The 25,560-nt window shown below is 50.1% G+C and overlaps 9 protein-coding genes across 9 annotated transcripts; 6 read left to right on the top strand and 3 right to left on the bottom strand.

Moving 5' to 3' along the window:
• Nucleotides 1-1,605: 1,605 nt before the first annotated feature.
• Nucleotides 1,606-2,334, top strand: N7487_005981 (DNA-directed RNA polymerase II core subunit RPB11; the record flags this gene model as incomplete). The annotated part of the gene is made up of 4 exons (XM_056873728.1): nt 1,606-1,730; nt 1,851-1,909; nt 1,965-2,074; nt 2,206-2,334. 4 exons carry the CDS (start codon nt 1,606-1,608, stop codon nt 2,332-2,334), a joined length of 423 nt encoding a protein of 140 aa, XP_056731448.1.
• A 303-nt stretch (nt 2,335-2,637) lies between these two features.
• pan1 (actin cytoskeleton-regulatory complex protein PAN1) lies at nt 2,638-7,352 on the top strand (the record flags this gene model as incomplete). The annotated part of the gene is made up of 5 exons (XM_056873727.1): nt 2,638-2,657; nt 2,880-3,403; nt 3,471-5,580; nt 5,632-6,162; nt 6,221-7,352. 5 exons carry the CDS (start codon nt 2,638-2,640, stop codon nt 7,350-7,352), a joined length of 4,317 nt encoding a protein of 1,438 aa, XP_056731447.1.
• Nucleotides 7,353-8,357: 1,005 nt separating this feature from the next.
• On the top strand, nt 8,358-12,390 carry N7487_005979 (uncharacterized protein; the record flags this gene model as incomplete). The annotated part of the gene is made up of 4 exons (XM_056873726.1): nt 8,358-8,474; nt 8,548-10,501; nt 10,559-11,058; nt 11,140-12,390. The coding sequence occupies 4 exons, from the start codon at nt 8,358-8,360 to the stop codon at nt 12,388-12,390; spliced, it is 3,822 nt and encodes a 1,273-aa protein (XP_056731446.1).
• A 411-nt stretch (nt 12,391-12,801) lies between these two features.
• On the bottom strand, nt 12,802-13,968 carry N7487_005978 (uncharacterized protein; the record flags this gene model as incomplete). Its single annotated transcript, XM_056873725.1, has 1 exon — nt 12,802-13,968. The coding sequence occupies one exon, from the start codon at nt 13,966-13,968 to the stop codon at nt 12,802-12,804; it is 1,167 nt and encodes a 388-aa protein (XP_056731445.1).
• A 113-nt stretch (nt 13,969-14,081) lies between these two features.
• N7487_005977 (Major facilitator superfamily domain general substrate transporter) lies at nt 14,082-14,478 on the bottom strand (the record flags this gene model as incomplete). The annotated part of the gene is made up of 2 exons (XM_056873724.1): nt 14,082-14,084; nt 14,146-14,478. 2 exons carry the CDS (start codon nt 14,476-14,478, stop codon nt 14,082-14,084), a joined length of 336 nt encoding a protein of 111 aa, XP_056731444.1.
• Nucleotides 14,479-15,164: 686 nt separating this feature from the next.
• On the top strand, nt 15,165-17,096 carry N7487_005976 (putative transcription factor; the record flags this gene model as incomplete). Its single annotated transcript, XM_056873723.1, has 3 exons — nt 15,165-16,069; nt 16,132-16,482; nt 16,541-17,096. 3 exons carry the CDS (start codon nt 15,165-15,167, stop codon nt 17,094-17,096), a joined length of 1,812 nt encoding a protein of 603 aa, XP_056731443.1.
• Nucleotides 17,097-17,468: 372 nt separating this feature from the next.
• N7487_005975 (Glutathione S-transferase/chloride channel C-terminal) lies at nt 17,469-18,161 on the top strand (the record flags this gene model as incomplete). The annotated part of the gene is made up of 1 exon (XM_056873722.1): nt 17,469-18,161. One exon carries the CDS (start codon nt 17,469-17,471, stop codon nt 18,159-18,161), a length of 693 nt encoding a protein of 230 aa, XP_056731442.1.
• Nucleotides 18,162-18,452: 291 nt separating this feature from the next.
• On the bottom strand, nt 18,453-21,616 carry N7487_005974 (sodium/calcium exchanger protein; the record flags this gene model as incomplete). The annotated part of the gene is made up of 2 exons (XM_056873721.1): nt 18,453-21,335; nt 21,413-21,616. The coding sequence occupies 2 exons, from the start codon at nt 21,614-21,616 to the stop codon at nt 18,453-18,455; spliced, it is 3,087 nt and encodes a 1,028-aa protein (XP_056731441.1).
• A 518-nt stretch (nt 21,617-22,134) lies between these two features.
• N7487_005973 (condensin subunit BRN1) lies at nt 22,135-24,899 on the top strand (the record flags this gene model as incomplete). The annotated part of the gene is made up of 3 exons (XM_056873720.1): nt 22,135-22,266; nt 22,316-22,886; nt 22,941-24,899. Exons 1-3 carry the CDS (start codon nt 22,193-22,195, stop codon nt 24,897-24,899), a joined length of 2,604 nt encoding a protein of 867 aa, XP_056731440.1. The 5' UTR covers nt 22,135-22,192.
• Between the last annotated feature and the right edge of the window lie 661 nt (nt 24,900-25,560).

Below are 25,560 nucleotides of genomic sequence, written 5' to 3'. Positions count from 1 at the left end.
TACATATGCTTTCCTTGTGCTTCTCGTCTAGTTTTGATCTTTGAGTTCGGTCTGTTTTTTTAACCTGCTTTCTTATGATATCGGCGCGAGAAGAGACATGGCGTTATTTATCTGATAGGTTTCCATCTTTGTGTTTCTTTTTTTCGTCTGTTATTGTGTCTTTTCATTTTGCATCGTCTTCTCGTCAGAGCGCTCTGCCTCTACTCGACTTTTTTTAATACATTTCGGGCCTTATGGCCGTTATATCGGCTCTTCCCAAGGTTCTTTCTTTATTTTGTTTGGGTTTCGTGTTTTCTGCTTCAGTGGGAGTGTACAGCTTATCATAGCGTATATCTTGGTAGAGACTGGGTTCCCTATACACTACCGCTAATATATGTCACATGTCATATCAAGATGATGATCTGCCTGCGATGATGACCTTTGGGTAGGTTTAGTAAGTCAAGTCTCTCGGAATTCCCCGGCATATTGCAACTCCATTGATAGAAATCCCTGAAAACATATATACATTAGGTGGATGATCGAATTCAGTAAACAAAAACAAGACATTATATTATGTCCTACATGTCGAGAGATACCTTCTGTATTCCCTTGATAAATATAAGGAACATGTAATATGCAAATTGTGGAACAACCATTGATTTGGGAGCACCAAACCAACAAATTGGGTTAAAGTGAGATGAAGATAAAGTAACCGCCCCCCGGAACTGATCCCAAGTATGGAGATCATATAACTGCAATCACGTGATGACATACTTCGGATCGGTCACATGATCGATATCGATATCGATATCGAGATGTATCACGATATCTTCATCACTCAACATCAACATCGAGCAAAGAGACGGTTGCGAACCCAGGGCCCAAATAAAGTTTTGAAGTGTACCTCCCCGCTGGGTTCCTTTGTTTGAACTTGTTTGCCCTCAATAAGCATCCCCAAAATCGTATTCCGAGGACATACGCTTTTGATCGCCATTGTCTTCACAAGTTCAAACGAACTGGTCACCTATAAATAGGCCTTGAAACTACGCCCTGACTTTGACCCCTTGTCAATCTCTCTCTCACTTTTGCAACCATTTCTTGGATACATACATAAAATCCTATCATCGATACCGATACAGCTGTCTTTCAAGGTTGCCCTCAAACCTCTTGATTTTTTAAAAACGACTTTCTCGCCACCATGAACGCCCCAGATCGGTAAGTACATGCCAGAATTTCTGAAATTCCTCAAGTTTTGTTCATTTTGAGCTGCTCTGGTGAAGTTGGTTGTGCGTTGAATACTGGATCTTCGATTTCGGTTGGATATCATGTGTACCCCAGAACTTATCCCCCGGATTCCGGGGTTAAGTATGCATTCCCCTTTTTTTCTGTATCTTGTCAATCTGGGGAGGAAGGAAGCACCCGGATCGTGTTGGTGGCACTTTCCTCACACAGTTGCTCCTGCCCTGGCGAGCATTGCATCACCTCTATTTATCCCCTCTCCTCCACTGTCAACATCTTTCCCTCGTCTCATTCTCTTCTTTACCTACGGACAGCCATTTTATTGTGCACCGCTACCCTCTTGTTTACTGTGAATCCCTTGTTTCCCCGTCTCTGTTTTGCGCAGTCATGCCTCAGAGCCCTGCTATTATCACGGCCACTGCGGCCATCGCCAGAGAGCGTGCTGGTCGTCGCAACCAGGGTCCCCACCCACGCCATCCTCGTCCTATGCTCCCTGATGATGCCCCTGACGTGTCAGTTGAACAAACTCACGAATTAAGGCTTCTGTTTCCTTGTCTTTTGTCCTTTTTCTGCCTCTTCATGTCTCGTTTTCTATCTGTGGAACCCATAAACTGACCATGTTGTGCATATAGGTATGAAGCTATCCTGCTCGCCCCTGGCGAGAGCAAGATTGATGTCGAGATTGACACCCGTAAGTCATGCTAATCGATGTAGATTGGACAAGCTTACTGACTGTATCTCTCTAGGTCTTCCCTCTGCTGCCATCTTTACCTTCCGCAAGGAAGATCACACCCTTGGCAACATGCTCCGCCACCGTCTCCTGAAGACTCCTCATGTTATCTTTGCTGCCTACCGCGTAAGCAACCTACTATATGCATATGTTGCTCCTTGGAAAGATACTAATAAGGATCTATTAGGTTCCTCACCCGCTGACTCCTGAGTTCCAACTGCGTATCCAGACTGACGGTGAAGTCACCCCCCCGCCAGGCTGTTATTAACGCCTCCGAGGCTCTGATCAAGGACCTGGGTATTTTGTCTCGGGAATTCACCAAGGAGTACGAGCTCCGCAAGGCTGCCAACGCTGCCAACCAGCAACAGCAGAATACTGCCGAGTAAATGGCTGTGAGCGACACCCAGTCATTATCTGTGCTCTTTTCTTAGGTCTGAAAATCTGGCGCATGGAGCAGTTATGGTCTTTGATGCCTTGCATTTGTTTTCGTTATTTTCGTTTTCGATCTGGGGATTTATGGATGGCCCCTTTCTTCGCAGGCGCGTCTTTTTTTTTTGCTTTCAACTATTTCCGAGACACTTGGCTATGCCATGCTGATACTGACAAATCCACAAGCTTAAAGCTTTAAATCATCGCTTGTATCCATCAATCAAGTATTATAGTCGTAGATCCAAAAATATCTCGGGCATATGACTAAGCGCCCGATGAGGTTAGTCCAGGTGCCTCCGCGTCTAGCAACGGCGTCATTCGCATCCTCCTGAGAGTCAACTCACTTACCATTTTGCATTCGTTCTTCTCGTCAATTTCTTGTTGGCCTTTTTGCATCTAGTTTGCTCATGCGAGCGTGGTTTCTGTGATGTACTCCTCGTCGAATAATTTCCTCGGGGGTGGTGCCAGTGGCCGTCCCGGCCAGGCACCATTCATGCAACAGCAACAGCAACCCCCCCTATTCGCAATTCCCCCAAGGCCAGCAGCCGCCATCAATCCAACAACCTCAACCGACTGGATTTGCTCCACAGCCTACTGGTCTCGTTCCACAACCGACCGGATTCGCCGGCCAGCCCTCCCCGTTCGGTAACTCGCAGCTACAGCCTCAAGCCACCGGATTCCCCGCGGGACAGGTCCAGCCGCAATTCACTGGCTTCCCCGGCGCCGCGCCTCAGCAACCCCAGCAGCAGCAAGCGCAAAGCTTCCAACCACAATACACCGGGTATCCTCCCCAGAACCAGGCGCAGCAGCCGCCTCCGGTGCCACAGATACCAACTCGGTTCAAGACCTCAAGCGATATCGCGAACTCCTTCCAAGATGCTGCTGGCTCTGGTGCGCCTCCTCAGGTGCCGCCAAAGACAGGGTCAAAGATCCCGAGCATTCGGCTTTCTTTTATCACAGCGCAGGATCAGGCGAGGTTCGAGCAGCTCTTCAAGTCTGCGGTTGCCGATAGCAAGACAATGGACGGTGGGTTTCCGTGCACTTATGGCTCACATGTTATGGCTTGTATAATAGTACTAACGGGTTACAATAGGCGACAAAGCAAGAGATCTTTTGCTGCGCTCCAAGTTGACGGGCGCTGATCTTTCTAAGATCTGGGTTTTGTCTGATACCACCAAATCCGGACAGTTGTTTTTCCCCGAGTTTGCATTGGCCATGTACCTGTGCAATATCCGTCTCACTGGTCGCGAGCTTCCTTCTTCCCTACCTGAGACGATCAAGAACGAGGTTTCCAGTATGGTTGACATCATCTCGTTTGATGTCCCCGACACACAGGCGCCGGTCCAACAACGAACAAATGTCCCCAACTTCGATGCGCCTCTCATGGAGAACAAGTCGACGCCCCCAATTGTTCAACAGCCCGTTCCGCAGCAACCGAACAACGCCCAGCTCCTGTCACAGCTGACAGCACAGCCTACTGGGTTCTTCCCTCAGCAGACAGGTATCCAGCCCAACCCGACGGGCTTCCCTGGCCAGAATCAGTCTCAATTCCTTCAGCCTCAACAAACTGGTTTCATGACCAACCCGCAGGCTACTGGATATACTGGCCCTCGGCCTCCGATGCCGCCTATGCCTACTGGTTATGGGTCGAACCTCAGCCCCGCCCAGACCGGTGGAATGCAAGGCCTGGGTGTGCAGCCTACGGGCCTGACGGCACAACCTACGGGCATGCCAGGTCAATGGGGATTCATCAACACACCAGCGCAGGGTTTGCCTAACATCGATGCTATGAAGCAACAGCTTATGCCGCAGCCGGGGCGTGAAGGTGGTTTCAGTGCGGTTGGCCTTTCAGGAAATGCTACAGTTGCCTGGGCAATTACGAAGGAGGAGAAGAAGATTTACGATGAGCTTTTCCGCGCATGGGACGGTTTCCGCAAGGGCTTCATCAGTGGCGAGACTGCCATCGAGATCATGGGCCAAAGTGGTCTGAATAGAAAAGACCTGGAACGGATCTGGACCCTTGCTGATCCCCATAATCGCGGCCGACTCAACATGGATGAGTTCGCCGTGGCTATGCACATGATCTACCGTGCTCTGAACGGATACCCAGTTCCAAACCGTCTACCACCCGAGCTTGTTCCTCCTTCCACGAGACACCTGAATGACTCTATCGGTACAGTCAAGTCTCTTCTCTCTCAGGATGCTGAAAATCGCAAGGCTACTGGGGCTTTCCTGCAGCCGCAGAAGACTGGTGTCAGCTATCTTAAAGATCACTCCTTCCGTGGTGGTGCCGGAGGCGCTTCTGGGGCCAGCCGTAAGGATGCGACGATGTTCAAGAACAATGACTCCGCTGGTGGGTACCGCTCTAGCGCACGTCGTCGCGTTGGTAACGAGGCCCGTACCCCGTCACCGGCCGCCTCCGGCGCGTCAGACGAAGAATATTCTGTGGAACAGCTGCACAAGAAGATTCGGGAGACCAAGGTCATGATTGACGCAGCCGACTTCCAGGACGAGAACCGAGCCGAGGATGATGATGCCTTGGATCGCCAGGATCGCCGCGAGGCAGAGAGTCTCATGGACCGTATCCGTCGTGTACAGGATGACCTCGATACCCACCCCAATGCTGCATTCCGCCAAGTGGACAATGGGGCGGATCGCAGAGCTCTTCGTCGCCAGCTGCAGTCTTTTGAAGATCAAGTTCCTCAGGTTGCATCTGATGTGCGTCGTCTTGAGCGTGAGATCGCGGACGCGAGGCTTGAGCTCTTCCGTCTCAAGGACGCCAAGGCACACCCTGGTGGTGCCTCTAACATTATTGGCACTGGCCCTGGCGGCACTGTGACTGAGGCAGATCGAATCAAGGCCCGCGCGCGTGCGCGTATGCAAGCCCGCGCTGCAGAGCTTTCTGGTCGTCCCGCACCCGCGACGGAAGAGGACGATGGCCAGGCGGCTCGTCGTCTGGAGTCGGAGAGCACTAAAGTGAAGGCCGAGCGTGAGCGCAATGACACTATGACTCGTGATGTTGAGGAAAGTGTGCGTGATTTCGCTCGCAGCTTGGAGGATAGTCTCCGCGAGGAAGGCCAAAACTCCACACGTGAGCATGAGAAGCGTCGCTGGGAAGATGCCTTGGGAGTTGAGGACGTCATCCGCGACTTTATCTACGACCTGAGCCGCAATGCGCGAACTGCAAATGTTCGCAAAGAAGAGTATGTTGTTCTTGTCAACCAGGATAAGTGTTCAATGCTGACATTATATAGGCGAGGGAGACCTTCTCCTGAGGTGCAGTCTCGAGCATCTCCAGCGGCCGAATCTGCTGCTGCCCGCCCTTCGATGCCTCAGTCTGTGGACTCGTCAAGCTCTCTTCCTGGTAACACACATGAAGATCGTGTGGCAGCTGCCCGAGAGCGTGCGCAGAAGCGCATTGCCGAGCGCATGGCTGCTGCTGGTTTGAAGCCAAACGACGCTAGCGAGACTCTTATGCAACGCCAGGAGCGTGAGAGGAAGGAGCGCGAAGACCGTGTCAAACGCGCCGAGGAAGAGGATGCTAAGCGGGAACAGGAGAGACAGCGTCGCCTAGCCGAGGAACGGGGTGTGCCTAGTGATGCTGCTCCCAAGACGGCGGGCAAGAAACCACCACCAGCGCCGCCCACCCGCAGGGCTCGTACGGATAGTGCCGGCCAAGCCGATGCCAAGAGGGGAGATGAATCCGCTAAAGTGGACCAGGCTGCCCGTGAGCAGGCCATCAAGGAAGAGCAAGAGGTGCAGGAGGCAGAGACCAAGCGTCTAGAGTGAGTGATCCACAGCCGATAGAGACAAAATTAGTGGAGTTGGCTAATACATTTCCAGGAGCGAGGCAAGCCAAGCCGAGCTGGAATTACAACGGGAGAAAGATGCCCAGGCCGCTCGACTCCGTGCCCTTGAAGAACAGGTTCGCCAGGGCAAGATCAAGAAGCAGGAAGAGAAGCGCCGCAGGGAAGAGGCTAGTCGACAAGCCAAAGAACAGGAAGCTACTCTTGCAGCCCAACGTGCTGAACTGGAGGCAGCTAAAGAACGCGAGCGACAGCTGCAGCTTGAACTCGAGGGTCTCGACGAGTCATCGTCTGACGACGAAGGCCCTGCGGATATTACGCCTCAGTACAGCACCCCGGCGCAGAGCCAAATTCTCCCTACCCCGCCTCCCGTGCCTACGATAGCGATTCCCGAACCTCCTGCCCCCGAAAGTGTACCTAGCGAAGTGGGCTCACCCGAAAGCAGCCGTGGTGTTCCTGGCGCCGCGCCCGATGCCGAGTCCAAGAACCCATACTTTAAGAACATGGGTCTACCATCCGACCCCACCCAAGCGACCTCGCCGCCTACTACAGCTCAGTCTACGAATCCGTTCCACCGCTTGACGCAGCAAGAGCCCATCAAGCCTACCTTCACCGGCGCAGCTCCCTTGGAACGCAAAACTCGTGCCCGGCCTGAGGAAGATGATGATTGGTCCGCTGCCGGCTCCGAGGCTGATTCGTCTGATGATGACGATGACCGTCCAACCGGCGGCAGCGCTAAGCAACTTGCCAGCATCCTGTTCGGCACCATGGCGCCCCCACGCCCTCTGAGTGCCATGGATGAAGACAAGTCTGCTTCGAAATCCGCTACCCCGGTACAAGAAAGCCCTGTTGCACCTCCACCCCCACCCCCAGTAACTCTGCCTCCTGTTCCCGCCATACCAAGCCCTGGTGATGCGATTTCCCCACCACCCGCGCCATCTGCAGGCCCTCCCCCGCCCCCGCCCCCGCCTCCTCCCCCAGGAGCCGGTGCTCCTTCTATCCCCCCCGCCGCCCCCACCCCCTGGAGGAGCCCCGTCTGCTCCCCCGCCACCCCCTCCAGCTGGAATCCCTCCTCCACCTGCTCCCCCAGCTGCGGCCGGTGCGGGCCGAGGCGCCCTCCTCGCGTCCATCCAGCAAGGCATGACGTTGAAGAAGACTCAAGTGAATGATCGTAGCACAAGCTCGTCAGCTGGACGCGTGCTGTGAATATGGAATTGGAGAGTCTTTTTTTTATTTTAATTTTGTTTTGAGGGCACATACTGTACAGATGCAGCGACGAGGGGAGAGACATGCCCGTACTTACATGATTGGAAGTAAGGTGACGAGGTCTATGGATTATGGGAGAGTGGTTAGCGAGTAGTTAGCTGTTTTTGTACTTTCTTGGAATACTCATCGGTTTTGTTTATTATCGTCATACTCTATCTACCTTGGTACCTGGATTTGTAGGGGTTGTTCTAGCTGAAGCCTTGAAAATATTCCACGTACCCCGGTGGTATCTTTACATTAGGCGCTGCGGCAAATTTAGCGGAGCTCACGCTGTGCCTTAATAAATTCCCTCCATAGTGGCCATGAGATTCGTTCAACTTGCTCGTGGGATGGATGCGCACCCTCGGCTTGCAGATATATTTAGATGCTCGGAATTTTCTTATCTGCCTTATGCCAAACGTCCGGCAATAGGGATCTGGCAGAACCTGAGGTAGGTTGAAGCATTATTTGGGAGCTATCTTTTTTAGAGTTGAAGGCTTAGTACTATATAATCGAATTCAATATCTTGATTGCCTGAAAGGTGTAGGCAGCATTAATAGAGAAAATCTCCGATTGCGTTAGAGCCCCCTGGCCATTGCGACGCCTAATCCCTGGCTGACACGGATTACGAGCCTACTCCGCGGGTGCTCCGTACATACTCCGTAGATAGGGGTATTTAAGAACACTTGCTTTGAAATCCACTGTATTTACAGAGTAAGTCTCTTGGTATAACATGGGGTAATTTTACGAATTTCAAGGTTATAGTTATATATTGTGGGTATCTTATATGTAACAACGTAACACATTCAGCCTCAACCTCCAGCCTGTTTCCTCTCGATAACACGCTAGCCACTAGGCAGCCTACTTCCAGACATAAGAAGGACTCCAATTCATCCATCTGGCATTGATACAAATGGAACTGAGTAAAAATGATCTTTCATCGCTCTATTACTGAGGAGGGACTTAATCACGCCAAAATTACCCACGAGGACCGTGTCGGACTACTGAGTCGATTGACCTTCCAATGGATCTTTCCTTTGTTATCTGTAAGTCTTTGGATTGTCCGACTAATTCCTCTGCATATAACCCGTACACAGCTCACCACGCCTTTGTCTTAAGATCGGATATATTCGACCTTTGACGAGAGATGATACCCGGAATCAGAACCCAACCCGTGCGGTTGCGGTACACCAAAATGTTGTCGTTGAATCCTTCCAGCATGGTCTCTCTCATCAGAGAAGTTCCCCCCTTCTGCGGGCCCTACATGCCACATTCAGATTTGAATTCTGGCTTGCAGGAATTGCCATGTTGTTTGCAAACCTCCTGCAAGTGATGGCACCCTTGTTACTGAGGTATTTTCTCGTCAGTCTATCAGATGACTCGGCATCTCACACCAGCTCCTTGTTCTTTGTGGGTTTGCTCTTCACCACCCAGATGGGGATGAGCTTCGCTCTTGTACACTACCATTATCTGGGCCAAGTAGTCGGTAGCCAGGTTAAGGCTACTCTTACTGCGATAATCTTTGAGAAATCCTTGAAGCTTTCTAACAATGAAAGCAATAACTGGACTGATGGGAAGATATCGAACCTTATCACAGTCGATTCGCAGCGGATTGAGAGCGCGCTTTTATATGCCAACATGATTTGGAGTGAGCCAGTGGCCGTGGTTGTGGCATTGGCAATCCTGTTCTACAATCTCACTTGGAGCGCACTGAGTGGTCTTTTACTCCTTGGCTTGGGTGCGAAAGGCCTGGAATTCAGCATGGGTTGGCTCATGTCAAGACGTGTGGCAATTAATGCCGCGGTAGATCACAGAATCTTGAGCCTGCTTGAAGGACTGCGCAATATGAAATTTGTCAAATTCCATGCTTGGGAGCCATACTTCCTCCGTCAAATCTCTGATGTTCGAGAGGCCGAGGTCCAGCAGCAACACAAGCTATTAAGTCTTCAGAGCACGGTCATGTCCCTGTCTACCTCGTTACCTTCATATGCGGCCATGTTATCTTTCATTATGTTCATGACAGTCAATGGTCGACTGACTGCCGCAGAGGCATTTTCCTCCCTAGCACTGTTCAATTGTCTTCGCAAGCCTCTCAATATATTGCCCATGGTGCTTAACCAGCTCATCGATGCATGGATATCCATACAACGCATTGAATCATTCCTGAGGGCGGAGGATCAACAGAAGACAATCCAGTGGAATTTTGACGCTGTCAATGTCGTCGAAATAACCAACGGCTACTTTTCCTGGGATTATGCTGCCAATGATGGTATCTCTTCTCCCAATATTGACGAAGAGACTAGTCTGTTGGGCATGCATGATGAATCCAGCATCCCAGGTAGTAAGACTTCGTCTTTAGCCCTGAGTAAAGTTGACTTGCAAGTCAAGCCAGGGGAGCTTATCGCAGTGGCGGGGCCTGTAGGCTCAGGAAAGAGTGCCCTTCTTCTCGCTCTTGCCGGTCAGATGAGCCAAACTCGAGGGCATGTCGTACTAGGCGCTACACGATCCTTCTGCTCCCAAGTACCGTGGATTGAAAGTGGAACTGTGCAGGAGAACATTTTGTTTGGGAAACCTCTACTACAGCCGTGGTACGATGAGGTGGTGGAAGCGTGTGCTTTGAAGCCAGATCTCAAGACATGGGAGCATGGCGACGCTACTTACATCGGCGAGCAGGGTATCACACTGTCTGGCGGCCAAAAACAACGTATCAGCCTTGCACGAACAATATACGCAGACACCAATCTACTGCTTCTAGATGACCCTCTATCAGCTGTGGACGCGGATGTTGGCCAGCACATCTTCAACAAAGCTATTCTTGGCTTATTACGTGGGAAAACCTGCATTCTGGTGACCCACCAAAGGCACATCATCACCCAATGCGATCGTATTTTGTGGCTAGAAAAGGGCCATATTAAGGCTTCTGAAAGCCTGTCCAATTCATCGTCTCGAGATGAATTGCTGTCGCATTTGATTCCTACCCAGGAGGATTGCCAGTCAAAGAGTTCGAAGAATGCAGAACATGATAGGTTGGGCAATGAAGACTACGGAGTAGTACATAGTCACCAAGATCACAGTAAGGAGTTATGGTGGTTAAAATGGCCTGTTATTAAAACTAACGGACTTCTTACAGACACAATGATAGACAGCGAGACTCAAAAGTCGGGCAGTGTGCACAGGTCTGTTTACAAAACGTACCTTTCAGCTTCGGGCTCGATCTTCCATTGGCCTATTCTATTCTCTCTATTGACCATCTCCCAAATAGCTGGGATCTTCACTAGCGTTTGGTTATCATGGTGGGTGGATGACATCTTAGGGTGGAATAACCGTGGTTATATAGTCGGCTATGTCATTTTCGGGGTAGTCCAGAGCGTTCTCGCGTGGGCGTATCTTAGTCAGGCTTCAATTACCGGCTTGCGAGCTAGTGACAATTTGTTTAAGGCAGCTCTCCGGCGTGTCTTGTACGCGCCTATGTCATTTCACACTGCCAATCCAGTTGGCCGGTTGATGAACCTGTTCTCCAGTGACGTGAGTCAGCTGGACAATGGTGTTAGTGGCTCAGTCCAGGCATTCTTCATGCTAATTGGCATTGCTTTCTCCACATTCCTACTGATATCTGTCCAGTTTCCTCTTGTAAGTGGAATATAGCAGTTGAAGTTACAGTTGCGTTCTATTGCATTGGCTTGGCCTTGAACTGATATATGATCTTTGCAGTTTGTATTATCTTTGCCAGTGATTTATTTGGTCGTATACTATACTTCTAGCTATTATCGCGCTTCCAGGCAGGAGTTGAAGCGCTTCGAGACTATATCACGCTCTAATGTTGCAGGAAATACCGTTGAGTGCATTGCAGGCCGTCAGACCATCCGAAGCTTTGGCGTCCAGCATATTTTCCAAAGTCGATTGGGTGTCGCCATCGATGAAGCGAGTAACTTTTCATATTTGATGTCAGCAAGCCAGCAGTGGTTGAACCTCCGGCTGGATACACTGGGCAATGTTCTCATTCTGTTTGTCGGCGCCTTGATTGTCATGTCCGACAACTCCATTCCAGCAAGTATGTCTGGTTTGTTAATGACATACGCCATCGCTGTCGTACAAATAATCCCTGGCATTGTTTCCCAAACCGCTGAGATTGAAAACTCTTTCATCACAGTCGAGAGAATGATATATTATGGCAATGAAATCCCGACAGAGATGTCCGAGTCAGCTACTGTGCCACCATCAACCTGGCCAGAAACGGGAACCATAATCATGAAGGAAGTCAGCCTACGCTACCACAGTGATCATCCCCAAGCACTGCAAGATGTCAGCCTCACAATCAATGATGGGGAAAAAGTCGGCATCATTGGGCGTACCGGTGCAGGCAAATCCTCAATTGTATCCGTTCTTTTTCGACTTTTCCCTCTGGAGCATGGGTCGGTTGTCATTGACAATGTGAACATTGCAAATTTGAACCTTCACTCCCTGAGATCCAAATTAGCTATCATTCCTCAAGATCCAACCCTTTTCCAGGGCACGGTTCAAACAAACTTGGACCCCTCTGGAGAATACCCAGATGATGTTCTCTGCGATGCACTTAAGAAAACCAACCTTTATCCGCAAGTGCACCTTGACCGAGAAGTTCTACCAGATGGCAAGAACTTTTCTCTTGGTGAGCGACAGTTGCTAGCGTTGGCACGTGTTTTGGTGCGAGATCCTCGCATCCTCGTTTGTGACGAGGCTACTTCTGCCGTTGACCAAGACACGGATCGAGCAGTGCAGCAGACACTGCTAGAGGAATTCCAGGACCGAACAGTAATCTGCATTGCCCATCGACTGCAAACGATCATACGTTATGACCGAATCTGCATAATAGACCAAGGTAGAATTGTCGATTTCCAGAGTCCACTTGCATTGTTCGATAAGAATGTCGAGTTCCGCCAGATGTGTGAGCTCAATCACATCACCCGCAAGGACATTGTTTAGTACGAAGCTGTGGTCTACCCTGCTATTTCGGAGTTTCTTTTTTAGTTGCTGGGTACGATGTATAGAGATGGCCCTTACAAACATCCCTTGTTTACCAGGTTTCCATCGCGCTCTGGTGATTAGCGAGGCGTTTTGTTCCATAAAAAGTCAGCTGTCTTATCAAACATTATTAAGCAATTTTATGTTAAAATACTCGTTTATATATCACATAGTAAATGCTAGGATAGAAACGAAAACAAGCTAAACATAAACATCTGAGGCTCTGGCAATCGAGTAGCCATACCTCCAACCTTTGCACCCTTCACGGCAGCCTTAGCGAGGCACTGTTCAATATGCCTTCAAATCGCCCCCGACAGAAGATATTTCCCTGAGCCCACTTTCCAACGTAGGATTGTTGAAATTAAGACCGCTTTACGCTCCATCCTTGTCATTCTCCGCTGAAGCAGCTGTTTGCTGCATTTGCATATTTTTCATCATCTCTGCCGCTTCGAATGAATACTTGCACTTCATCCGAACCAATGCACCATAACGATACATGATCAACGGGAATGGCATGCACACGAGAGTCATGAATGCTGGGATGGAGGATGCCCAGTGAATTCCCAGATTGTGATACATCTGTGTTGTGAATAGGGGAAAGACAGCGCCCACGACCGAGCGGAAGATGGCAGCTGCAGCCAGGACAGAGGCCGCATAGATTGTGTAAGTATCGATCAAATAGTTCATTATGGGTAGAATGACAAGTACACAACCGAATCCGAACGGCGCAGACAGGATGATACTAACAGACCAGTGGATGCTGGGGTAGTTGGTCCAGGCAAAGGCGAACATGCCGATGGGGAGGGCGATACCTCCAACAATCGCAGGTGGCAAGCGAGACTCAGCCGTTGCAGATTTCGCCACGGATAGCTTCATGTAGCGGCCGTTGTTGTCCCATATAGCATAAATCAGTCCAAAGATGATACCAACAGCAATTCCCAAGAATGACAGTCCGCCGGTGCCCTCGCTCCAACCTCGGTCTTCATTGTACACGATCGGCATAGCGCCCATAAACATGTAGACAGTGCCGTAGATAATAGCCATGTAGAGTGACGATACCAAGACAATGGGCTCGAGGAAGAGAAAGATCCAGGGACGGAACAAAGCGCGCTTGAAGACTTCCGATGGTTTTTTCTTCCCCTGGTTCTTTTCCAGAATGCTCACATAGACCTTGCCATTAGCCTTGGAAAGCTGACATGCCCGTCGTTGAAGCAGCACTGGGCCGTATGTCTCAGGAATGAAGGCGATGCCCAGAATGCCGATTATGCCAATGAAGATCACGCAGACACCTTGTACCCATCTCCATCCGATGTTCTCAGACACGAACCCGCCCACGATTGGACCCAAAATGGGACCGAGGAAGGGTGCAACACAGTAGATAGTCAACGCTAGGCCACGCTGAGCAGGCGGGAAGAGATCGGCAATAGTTCCACCAGAGTTGACTAGTGGTGAGCCGCCAAATGTGCCGGCAAAAAATCTCAGTATAAGGAGGGTCGCCACGTTTTGGCTGCCTGCAGATCCTCCCAGAAAGGCGACCATGGCGATATGAGTGTTAGCCCAGAGAATCTGTCTTCCATATAGTTCCGATCTTGATCTAATGTTAGCTATTGGACTCTGCGTACAATACATGTATAGGATGGCATTATCGAGACTTACTGTTGAACAAAATATGGTTAGTTAGGGTTACTCAAAGTGACATATGGTTTAATGACTTACCAAGGGACCCCATACGGCAGGGCCAATTGCAAATCCTAGCACAAAGAGAGAAAGGCCGACAATGAAGACCTCGGTGTTGACGTCAAAGTCCTGCAAGACTTCATTTGCTGACACAGAGTATGCGGAGGAGGTAAAGGTCACGGCAAAAACCGAGAAAGTCGCAATGGCTGCAATGAACCATTTGCGGGACTCACTCCAATTCATCGGATTGTTAGGGTCGTCTTTCTGGAACTCTACCACGAATGGATCATCTTCGGTGCCAGAGCCATCAAAGGTGTAGCCGCCTTCGACCTCGCCTACATCAGCAGGTGCTTTTGTCTCGTTATCAGACATGTAGTTGTCTTAACAGTTCAAGGGAGGAATATATAGATCAATATAGTGGATTGGTTATGGCCAAGACTGGAAAAGAAAATAACGGAGAGGGGGACGGAGCTAGCTCTTTCTCTGAACAAATTGGATATTATTGAGAGCGCAAATTTCAACTCCAGACTGTCCATGAAGAGAGCCTTTTTTTTTGTCGTGGCTTTCGATCTATATAACGGTTTAGCAGACGGCGAAGCATCAAAAACGGACTGCTCTTTCATTGGTCAATCGATGGAAGACGCACGCACTTCAAGGTTCTCATTGGCTGCTTTCTGTAATTAGTGGAGATTATCAACGAATGAAAGAGCTTTCCGCAGTGGGCCAGTCTTTGACGCGGCATGTAATATGATTGGTGGACCATCTGATTATCAATCCAGTAGATCGCCCTGGGCGACGCGGGTTCACTGTCCTGTCAGATACGGGAGCAAAGAATATACATTAGAAGTGATGATTGAGCAGGACACACCGTCGAAGCCATTACGCAGGCAGAGACTGAGAGTCTCAAACGCCTGTCAATTATGTCGCTTGAGGAAGATAAAATGTGATGGCGCTCGCCCAGGTATCTCTTACTTCCATTGTTCCATTAGCCCCCAGACCTCGTGCACAAGGCTGACACAAACCATACAGCATGCACCAGATGTCAAGAGAGAGGGAAGATGTGTGCTTATGGCCACGTTGCCAATGCCGTTAAGAAACAGACAAAGTGTAAACCTCGTGGACAAACATCATCAGTTCACAACCCAGTTCCTATGCTGGCTCCCCTCACATCTTCGGCACCTTCACTTCAAACTCCACCAGCATCGGTAGCTGCAACTCCTACAACGTCTGATTCACTGCCTAGATCTCATCATGTGGATAAGCATCAAGAGGTAGAGCCTAACCGGGCATATTATACCACACATGGGCAGTTTGCCGGCCAGGTTGCTGCTGCCATTGATATGAGGGCAGGGCTCATTCCCACCGCTTGTCATCAGATCCCACTCGTAGATGCGCCGCTATTTGGAGATCTTGATCTACCTTCTCAATCCTGTCTTTTGTCTTCGTCGACCGAATTGCCTCCCCGGGCATATGGCGATCAATTGATTGACATATACTGGCAGTACGTTGACCCTATGGAGCCAGTGCTAGATCGCCAGCGCTTCCTTGAAAATTATGAAAAAGCATATTCAACACCTATGATGCCACCCTACAAAGACTACGACGTCTGGCTTGGTATTCTCAATGTAGTGTTTGCCCTGGCGATTCAAAGACAAGAAAACATCATACTGCACCAAAGAAACGAGGAAGGAAATTGCTTTTTTCAGCGCGCATGGGCCCTGCTTCCGGCAGAGTCTATGCTATGGAAACCCGCATCACTTGAACTCGTACAGTGCCTGATGCTGATGAATCGATACCTCCACTGCACCAACAATCAACAGAAGACATGGATGACGGCGGGGTTGGCGATGCGAATTGCACAGAACATGTGCTGCCATCTGTCCGAGATGCCCTTGGTGCACGGATTTAGTGATAACAAAGCCCTGAAACAGAAGGTATGGGCTAGCTGTGTTGCGCTCGATCGGTATGTCATGGAATGATTTCTCTTCCATGGTCGTCACTCACTCACTCACTCACTTCATATAGATGCATTTCCTGGTCACTGGGTAAGACCTCGTCATTGGTGCTAATACCATCCCCGCCAAAAGCTAGCTCCCAACAATTAGCCCAGAAAGCGATGCATGATACCTGGGGATTGGGACTCCACGAAATCGGAAATCAAATTCAGTTGGCGCAGATACAGACGCGAACTAGTCTCGCAGGCAGGTTTCGCCCTCCAGTCCTATCTCAGCAAGACGAGTACCAGAATGCGGCATTGCAACTAGATGCATGCCTTCAAGATTGGGAAAATAGTCTCCCCAGCGATTGGCAGTCGCAAAACCTCAGAATGATTGTTGACAGGTCGTCCCGAGCTGAGCGATACTTGCTTCATCTTCGGTAAGCTAAGAACTCTTTAACCTCACTCACCACAATCGATTTTTATTGTTCTATGTAGCTACCTCCACCACCGGATCTTTCTATTCAGACCTATGCTCGCCCACTTCTACTCAATGAAAACAGACACCCACCCCTCACTAAAACCACAAAGTCTAAGCCACCGGCTCCTACGTGAAAGTGCCAGCATGTGCATTGAAGCCGCGCAGCAGGTGACCTCACTAGTTAACGAGACGCTCGAGTCAGATGAGCCAATCGGAATTCTTCCATGGTGGTACAGAATATACTACCTTCACATCGCAGGTGCCAACTTCCTCGCAGCTATGTTCCAATCAGAACTTTTCACAGATTCTGTTTCCCAGTCTTGGAAGAGTGTGCTTCTGGCACTTCACGCCCATGAACACTTAAGCCCCTACGTTCAGCAATGTGTGTGGACATTTGAGACCCTCGCGGCCAGGATTATGGGCAAGCCTTACCCCAGTATGGATGGCAGTGGGTGTGACTTGATGGTAGATGGGTCTTCTGAAGTTTCTTTCGATGATATTTTCAAGGATGTCAACTTTGACTTCGACAATTTTATATTTGGGCCAGAGGACTTCTCAGAAGGGTTGGTTTAGTGGAGAGGTCATTTAGGAGTGCAAGAGGTCACATCCCCCTGTCTATATCGGAGTACCGACGGGCGACTGTTTCACATTTCCATAATATATGGCAGCCTACGACATGTACACATGTAGAATTACCTAGATATATAACTGATATATAACTAACTATTTATTGGATTAGCTTGCCTCCGTGGAGATGAGTACCCCACTAGGTACGTATCGTGTACCAGGAACTTCCGGGAACCCTTGTAGAAACAAAGATAAGAGAAGTATTAACTGGCTCCAGTTATATTTGAATTACAAAGGGTGAGACACAATGTATCGACTTTCTCACAACTCGCGCGACACAACACCACGATAGAACTTCCGAAACTATTCATCCCCAAAATGGCAATCAATAATACTAAAACATATCGCCTTTGCTCATACTTCCGCTCGACATGCACAAATCGTGTGGTTATTGCTATGCACCTTAAGGGCATCCCTGTTGAGCACAACTACATTGATCTCGGCAAGGCCGAGCACGAAAGCCCTGAGTTCCAAGCTCTGAATCCAAGCAAATCCGTACCGATCCTCATCATCAAGGAAGACGGGAACGAGACTGTTCTCACCCAATCAATCGCTATTCTGGAGTACTTGGAAGAAAGCCTGCCCACCCTGACACCACTACTACCTCCAAGTGGGGATCTAGTGCAGCGTGCCCGGGTCCGAGAGATGGTGAACATCATCACTAATGATATCCAACCTATCACCAATGGGCGGATCGCTAAAAGAGTCCGTGCCATTCGAGGTGAAGCCAAGGATCAGATCACGTTTGTTACAGAGGTATTTCTCGCTGGTCTGACGGCGTATGATGAACTACTGGCCAAATATGGAGGGCAATTCTCGGTGGGGGATGTTGTGACCATGGCTGACGTTTGCTTTGCACCGGCGGTGGAGATGGCGCTTGCTTATGGAACCAACCTGGATGGACTACCACACGTCGTGGGATTATTTAAGAAGTTAGGGGAATTGCCGGCGTTTCAAAAGGGGAATTGGAAGGTGCAAGGCGATACACCCGAAGCTATGAGAGGCCCATAGAGGCAACACATATAGCTATCGTGATAATGCCATTGGCAAATATTAAAAAAAAGCTTTGGTGATACAGAAATTCAGAGTTGAACAGGGATGCATTTCATATATCATAATACTTTCGCGATCATTTCACATGCGAAAGGACTGTACTATCAGCATGCGATTAGCTGTATATTGCAAACTGGAAAGCAGAAAAGCAAAAGCCACGATGCCTGATCAACACCAACACCAAACTGAACCAAAAAAAAAACCGGACGAATAATCGCCATTCCCGATTTGCGTGTTCATGCCCCAACATCACCAGAAAACTTCGGCGATCACATTCCCTAAGGTACTCACACACCAAACAGCGATAAGACCCCACCCGACCCTGCGATCCATTCTCCAGTTGTTCATAGGAACAACAATCAAAAGCCCAACCAGGATAATCAAAAGCGTCGCACCGCTGATAACGAGTACCTTGGAGATGGCAATCTCATAGGGGACTTGCACAGGGGCGATATCCTGCAGCGCCTCATTGTGTCTCTTGTTCCCACCATTAATGGTCATATACAAACCACCAAGTCCAATACCAAGGAGGATATTGAGCATAGGACCACCGAAGCAGGCGCTGAGGGCCATGACCGGATACCCCAGTCGGGCAACTGTGATGTCAGCGACTAGATCGCCTAGCGAGTTCCCGACAGCGAAGATGGTCAATCCGAGTAGGGAATCAGAGATGTTGAGGATAACGCCGATGGTCTTGAGGAGGGAGACAACTTCTGTGGCAATCGTGGCAATCCAGGATATGGCTACTAAGAAGCCAAGCAGGGAGAGGAAGGGCCGCCATTGCGATGGGAGGGTGGCGAGGTGGGGCTGGGATTCGTGAGGGAGAAGCGGAATAGAAAGATCCGCACTGAGACGTCGGCTGTTTCGTTGACGACGGGTGCTTATTATGAGGCCTGTGAGACAAATGGAGGAGAATAAGAGGGAGACAAGGGAGGGGAGAATGAGGTTGCGCAGCTGACGGTCTTCATCCACAGTCGTCCAGGCAATGAGTACGACGAAGAAGGGACCCGTGAAAAGCTGGATGGAAACCAGCCAACGATTCCAGTCTTTTGTTGGCAAAGGATTCACAGTAGGTGAGCTCGGCACTGGCACTGCCGGGAGTTCTGAGTCCCATCGGGGGCGGACGGTGTGTTCGTACGAGGACTTTCGATGGGGGTGGGTTGGCGGCATGCTAGAAGCTGACCCGTCATGGTCATGTGCCTGAGCCACGAGCACTGGACTATCGGCTGGCAGTCTAACCCTCGGGGAAGGATTCTCTCCATCATCGACGTCCTGAATGATCACCGAGGGTATAGGGTCTGGGTCCACAAACTCTGGTGTCTCAGGCTCAACGACTGGGACAGTTATGGTAAGAAGCAAGACACTGGGAGCTGCGATAATACCGAGCAATCGTTCCCACACAGTTTTAGATTTCCAGCCCGCCAAGGTCGGGAAGAGTGTGCAACCAATCTGCTGGGGAGGGGGAATCGAGTCAGGCCACCAATTCCTGAGGTATTTTCCGAAAGGGAGGCCTACATGAGCGAAATCACCATGCCCGTCATGGACTTGTAGCCGTTCTAACGGGCTGGCTGAACTTGGAAGTCTAATGCTGGGTGGTCGTGAGAGTGCCATGGAGGGTACATCAGTATACGATGGGAAGGGCACTGAGGGGCTTTCTAGCCCGAAGCCTGAATAATGGCGGGTTGTAGTGCCCCTGGGAGATACTGACATTGGAGACCGGTCATTTATCCCTCCGTTGTGGTAATTGGGAGAGTTAAACGCGTCCGATGGAGCGAGCCGGTCAGGGCTTTGGGGACTTGTGGTACCTGGACTTAGACTCGGCGACTGGTTCGCAGAAGACACATCCAATGCCATCCCAGTATTAATTGGAGGGAGTTGGCGTGACTGCATGGCTTCTTGCCCCGAAGTGTCCTCAAAAGAAGGTTTGCTCACTGTAAGCAGTGGACCTTCTGGTGACCGGGGCTCTAAAACACTTGAGTCAAATTTCAACCCCAAGGCGTCATTCGCTGACACAGCTCGAACTCGAGATGAACCTCCTGCGCTGGACGGCGACAAGCGGTCATTACTAGTTGATGGTCGGCTAGCACGAGGATGCGATGCCACCGAGCGCGTGTCGAAATTGGACTCGTCATCTGAATAGCTGTTCAGGCTGATTGTCGGATTGTGACGGGTGCTTCTTGATTTCTGCAGTGAGTGAAGAACAGATTGAAACTCCAATGCACCGACAAGACTCGGTCGAATGGGATTCATCGTGTTACGTCTCGATTTCACGGGGCGATAGACATGCATGTTGTCACGAATCTCGGCCAAGTACCGGTTGCGTGTTTCATCGTCCTCGTCATCCTCTTCTTTCCATAGAGGAACAGGCTCGACACGTTCCAAAAGATCAAAATCCTCAGTCGAAGCTCCGCGGAGAAGACTTCGTGACTCTGACGCTACACCCGGATCATCGTCCTCAACGGACTCTTCGATCTCGAGTTCTTGGTTCTCCGGTATATGGAAGTGGGCTCGCGCTGCGAGATCTCTCTCGTTCTTTCGGCGTCGCCGCACCAGATACCAGTGCCACGTCACCACCAATACAACATAGAAGGCATACAAGCCTACCATTGCAGCTGACTCCCATACATGAAGTTTCCCATCGGCCAGCATAAACATGCTGAAAATAACGGCCACTATGAAATAGCCCACATCTCGGACAAAGCTCCTTCGCGCGACCTTGAATGGGCGAACTAATGCCATGGAGCCTGCGACAACGGAGGTGATAAAAGTTGCCGCGCCGATCAACTCACCAATCGCCAGGCTCCCACTATTCGACCGCATGGCGGCAAAAGTCGAAAACACGTCAGGGCTTCCATTGCCAAATGCAAGGAATGTCACGCCTGTGAGACTCTCGCTCAAACCTAGAATGCTAGCCAATGTACTCAGATCAATACACAGGAAATCGCTTGCCGCGATGCCGATGGTACTGAAGAGCAGTGACAGCCAGAGTATCAATATCGTGAATGCTACCGGTTTTGCATCTGCCAGCCCGCAATAGTAAAATTGAAGGTAAGAGATTAGGCCATCCTCGTGATCGGGGCAGTTGGCACGGACGAATGCACACTGGTGTTTAACATTGCGGACCGAGCGACACTATATAATTGTGTGACAGTACACCATTTAGTCTTCGGCTCCATCTCACAGGAAAGGGTTGGGAAAGGGAAAGATACCTCTAGTTCGGCATCTCGCCTGAACAGGTCTATATGTGGCTCTGTACCTGGTTGCGCAAACTGGCCATTTTCATGTGTAGTACCAGTTAGGAACCAACTCGCTGTTGCAACAAGTGTAAACACCAACAGCGTGGTATAAAATGGTCGGGTTGAGTATCGTGGCTTCCGGACGGCAGGCTGCAGGAAGGACGGCAGCTGGTTCATTATGGCGAAAAGTGTTGCGGCATCGTGGGCCGGAGACTTGAGATATTGTAGACTAACTTATACAAAAAGCATCAACATTGAAGACTCAATGCATGTACAATGTATACCCCACGCGTCCAACTGATGTTGGTTTGTATATGCGAGCGTGGTGAGTGCGGTGAGGAGTCCGGTGATGTCAGCTGGGAGGAGCTGTGGCGGACCTCGGGAGTGGGCCAATGCGGTTAGTTCACCGATCGTCGTTGCACTGAAGAAACAGGTTGAGGGGATGGATCGCAGATAGGATAACTATAAGTAAAACTAGATAAGATGGCCAAAAGGTAGTAGTTGCAATCAAATATGGGAGGATTAGTTGTTGAATGTTCAAAAGAATGGACCAGGGTACGATGTTGAAACCTGATATTCCAGGCATCAAGGATCTTGATTACGTGACGACCAGTGCGTCATTGGTGCGCCTCGACCACCGTATGTTTGTTGACTTCCCCATTTGTTTTGCTTCGACGACATCAACCCCTCTCTCTATCGAACTTTCCATCTCAACGCTGTTATCGCCATCCCCTATCGGGGGCAACCGCAACCATGCCGCGTGTCGCAAACAAGGTACATCGCCGTTCTAACGGTACCTCGACCCCGCACAAGAACTCTCCGGTCAAGTACGTATCTGGGTATTTCTTGGTGATAACAACCAACTAATTAAATCAGGATTCCCCTCAACGACGATGAGGGCGAGAAGGCAGCGCGTATGGAGGCTCGTCAAGCGCTTCATGATCGCCAAATGAGTCAGATTAAAGCCGCAGTCAAGACGCCTATGCCACCCCGGCGATACACCTACGATCGTGAAGGAAGCGACAGTCCCGCAACACCTCGGCCTTCCGGTCATCGCAGTCGCACTAGTGATGTCAATGGCCGCGCAGTAACACCGATGAAGCGCGTGCCGATCCTGGCCAATTTTGAAGAGTGGATGAAGATGGCGACCGATAACAAAATCAATGCGAATAACTCCTGGAACTTTGCGCTGATCGACTATTTTCACGACATGTCATTGCTGAAAGAAGGAGATGGTGTAAACTTCCAAAAGGCCAGTTGCACCCTTGACGGTTGTGTCAAGATCTACACCAGCCGAGTGGACAGTGTCGCGACGGAAACGGGGAAACTTCTAAGTGGACTGGCTGATAGCCGCGACAAGAGAGGGCGCGGGGAGGAGGAGGACGCAGAAGATGGCGATGAGGATGAGGAAGGCGAAGATGGTCAGCCTCGCAAGTCGCGCAAAAAGGTAGGATTTATACAGGATGAGAGATCTAGGATTTGACTAACTAGATGTGTCTAGACACGTTCCCACGAGGCTACCCTCGCCCCGTCATTCTCTTCATTGCAACTGAAGAAGTTCGAGCTAGAATTCGCTGTGGACCCGCTATTCAAAAAAGCATCAGCAGACTTTGATGAAGGAGGCGCCAAGGGCTTGCTTCTGAACCACCTCGCTATCGACAGCCATGGACGAATCGTGTTTGACAGCAGCGACGATGCTGTGGATGATAGCGCCAAAACTGCTGAAGATGACCGTCAAGGGTCTACGGATCCAGACCAGCAGACCGAGGACCAAACAAAACCAGCCCCGAAACCCGCAAGCGATACCTTTGAAGATAACACAGAAATCGACCTTGCCACTCTAGCTAGCCAGTTTTTCCCAGATTTGGATCGGCTCGACGAACAAGATATTTGTCCATCGCTCAAAAACCTCGACTTAGGTGATCCCAGCGGCTCGCTGGACCTCCCTCTCCTCAAAGCGCCAGATGAATGGCGGCAAGACAAGATGGACGAAGACGGACGCGCACCTGACGACCCATCTGGTATCATGCTCGATGACGACAACGCCGTCGGGTTTGACGACGATGATGCTACCCTTGCTGGATTCGATCTCAGTGGCGATACCGGGTTCGGTGACGGAGGAGAGGTATGGGCTCGGGAAGCCGCCTTGGAACCAATGTTAAATGTTCACCGGGTAGCCCATGATGGAGAGAATGATGGTGAGGGCGAAGATGGCGATGAAGACGCATATGCCATCTCTATGTCTCATCAAACTAATAGTCACGACCACGAAAACATTTTAAGCTACTTTGACAACGCGCTACAAAAGAACTGGGCTGGCCCAGAACACTGGAAGATTCGGAGAATCAAAGAACATGCAACACCGGCTACGTCAGCACCCAAGCAACGCAAAGAGAAGGAGCCCTTTGAGATTGATTTTGCTGCCCCTCTGGATCCTGCTGTCGCGGAATTGATCTATACACCGGCCAGCTCCAACTCCGCCGTCTCATTACCCAAGACGCAGTGGAAGACGAAGGGTCGCAACCTTCTTCCCGATGACAAGCATTTCAACTCCCGCAACCTACTCACACTGTTCCTCAAGCCAAAGGCAAAGATGGGCTCAAAGAAGATTTTGGGCAAACGCCGTCGGCAGGATTTGACGGCTGGTAATGGAGACATGGACGAGGCCTTCTGGGCAAATCGCAAACCGGAAGAAAACGCCGCGGAGGAAGGTGCTGCCGGTGCCTATGATGCCAACTTCTTTGCTGATGACGATGGTCTTGCTTTCCCGAACGGCATGGATCTCGATGACGACGACAATCTGCCATTCGCAGACGCCCGAGAGATGCTTTCTCCGCCAGCAGACGGACCTCAAGGCACATCAGCGGGAGAAGCAGGTGGAGCAACTGGACTCAGCGCGCTCTTGAATATGGTCGGCGCCACTCCTGGTCGACCGGGAGCTGGCGGCTACGGCTCACAATTAGTGACACAAGGTGGTCGCCGTGCACGACCAGACTACGTGGCATATGCACGTGTGGCAAAGAAGGTTGACGTCCGGCGCCTCAAAACGGAGATGTGGAAGGGCATGGGCGAGCGCTTGGTTGATGCTGTGGACTTCGCTTCGGCTTCACAACCAGGGGCCGTTTCCAGTGAGGCTCCGACCGAACCCGAGAGTGAATCGGATGCCCATGTCCCGCCCACACCCAAGGCCGAGAGTCCAGAGCAGCCTGTCGGTTCCAAGGATACTGGCCGGCTACGGTTCACACAGATCATGAACTCCCTCAAGGCAGTTTACCCGGCTGAAACCCTACGCGATATCAGCACATCATTCGGGTTTATTTGTCTTCTGCATCTTGCCAACGAACAGGGCCTCGTGCTCGAGAGTGATCTAAGCAAGATGGGCCCTGATGCAGCTACCCTGGAAGAGATCTTCGTAACTAGGGATACGCACGCCATCATCGAAGAGGGAGGAGGAATGTGATAACCTTGCTTTTGTTTTTAGTTGCATGTACAGTTGACACGGGTAGAAGCACTACGATATGCATGTTGGTCACGAGTGATGGACAGGACGGTGTGACTTGGTAGATCCTTGCGGCGTTGTGGTTTTGGTTTTTTTCCTGTTCGCAGTGAATGGCGCTCTTGGGTCTTTTTGTTTCTTCGGATTACTTCTTTTGTTGGATGAATTCAAACGATTTCACATACATCATTTCTGGTGCAATAGCCAAGTAGTCTTAAGTTAAGGTAGGGTCAGTTCGTCACTTGGGTGTTGAGTGCTGGCACAAACGCTTGTTAAAATTCTCCTACGACGCTGGGATGAAAATCGGTAAGGAGTTCATTCATATGTATCATTGCAATATATTCATTTATTGGACAAAACCCAAACGGAAAGAAAGTAAATACACCAACAGTGTACCAAACATCAAATAGGTATCTGTATCTCGCACCAAAACTCCACGTGCCCCAGGGTGTACATTAAACTCCATAACAAGGAGAGGGTAAACAAACGAAGGTCGAACAAGTGTTCGATTTTGAACCAGATCGATCGAAACTGACGGCCTGAAATGTGTTTTCGGGTTTTTCACTTTTTTTAAAGGTTTTTTTTTCATGTTTTTTAAGCACTTGCATTTCCCACGAGGCAAAAT

Source organism: Penicillium crustosum (assembly GCF_028827405.1).
Source record: "Penicillium crustosum strain IBT 35664 chromosome Unknown utg000002l_segment0_segment0, whole genome shotgun sequence".
In the NCBI taxonomy this organism is placed as follows: Eukaryota; Fungi; Ascomycota; class Eurotiomycetes; order Eurotiales; family Aspergillaceae; genus Penicillium; species Penicillium crustosum.
Note: the sequence above shows the minus strand (reverse complement) of the source record. Positions and strands in the feature narration are given on the sequence as shown.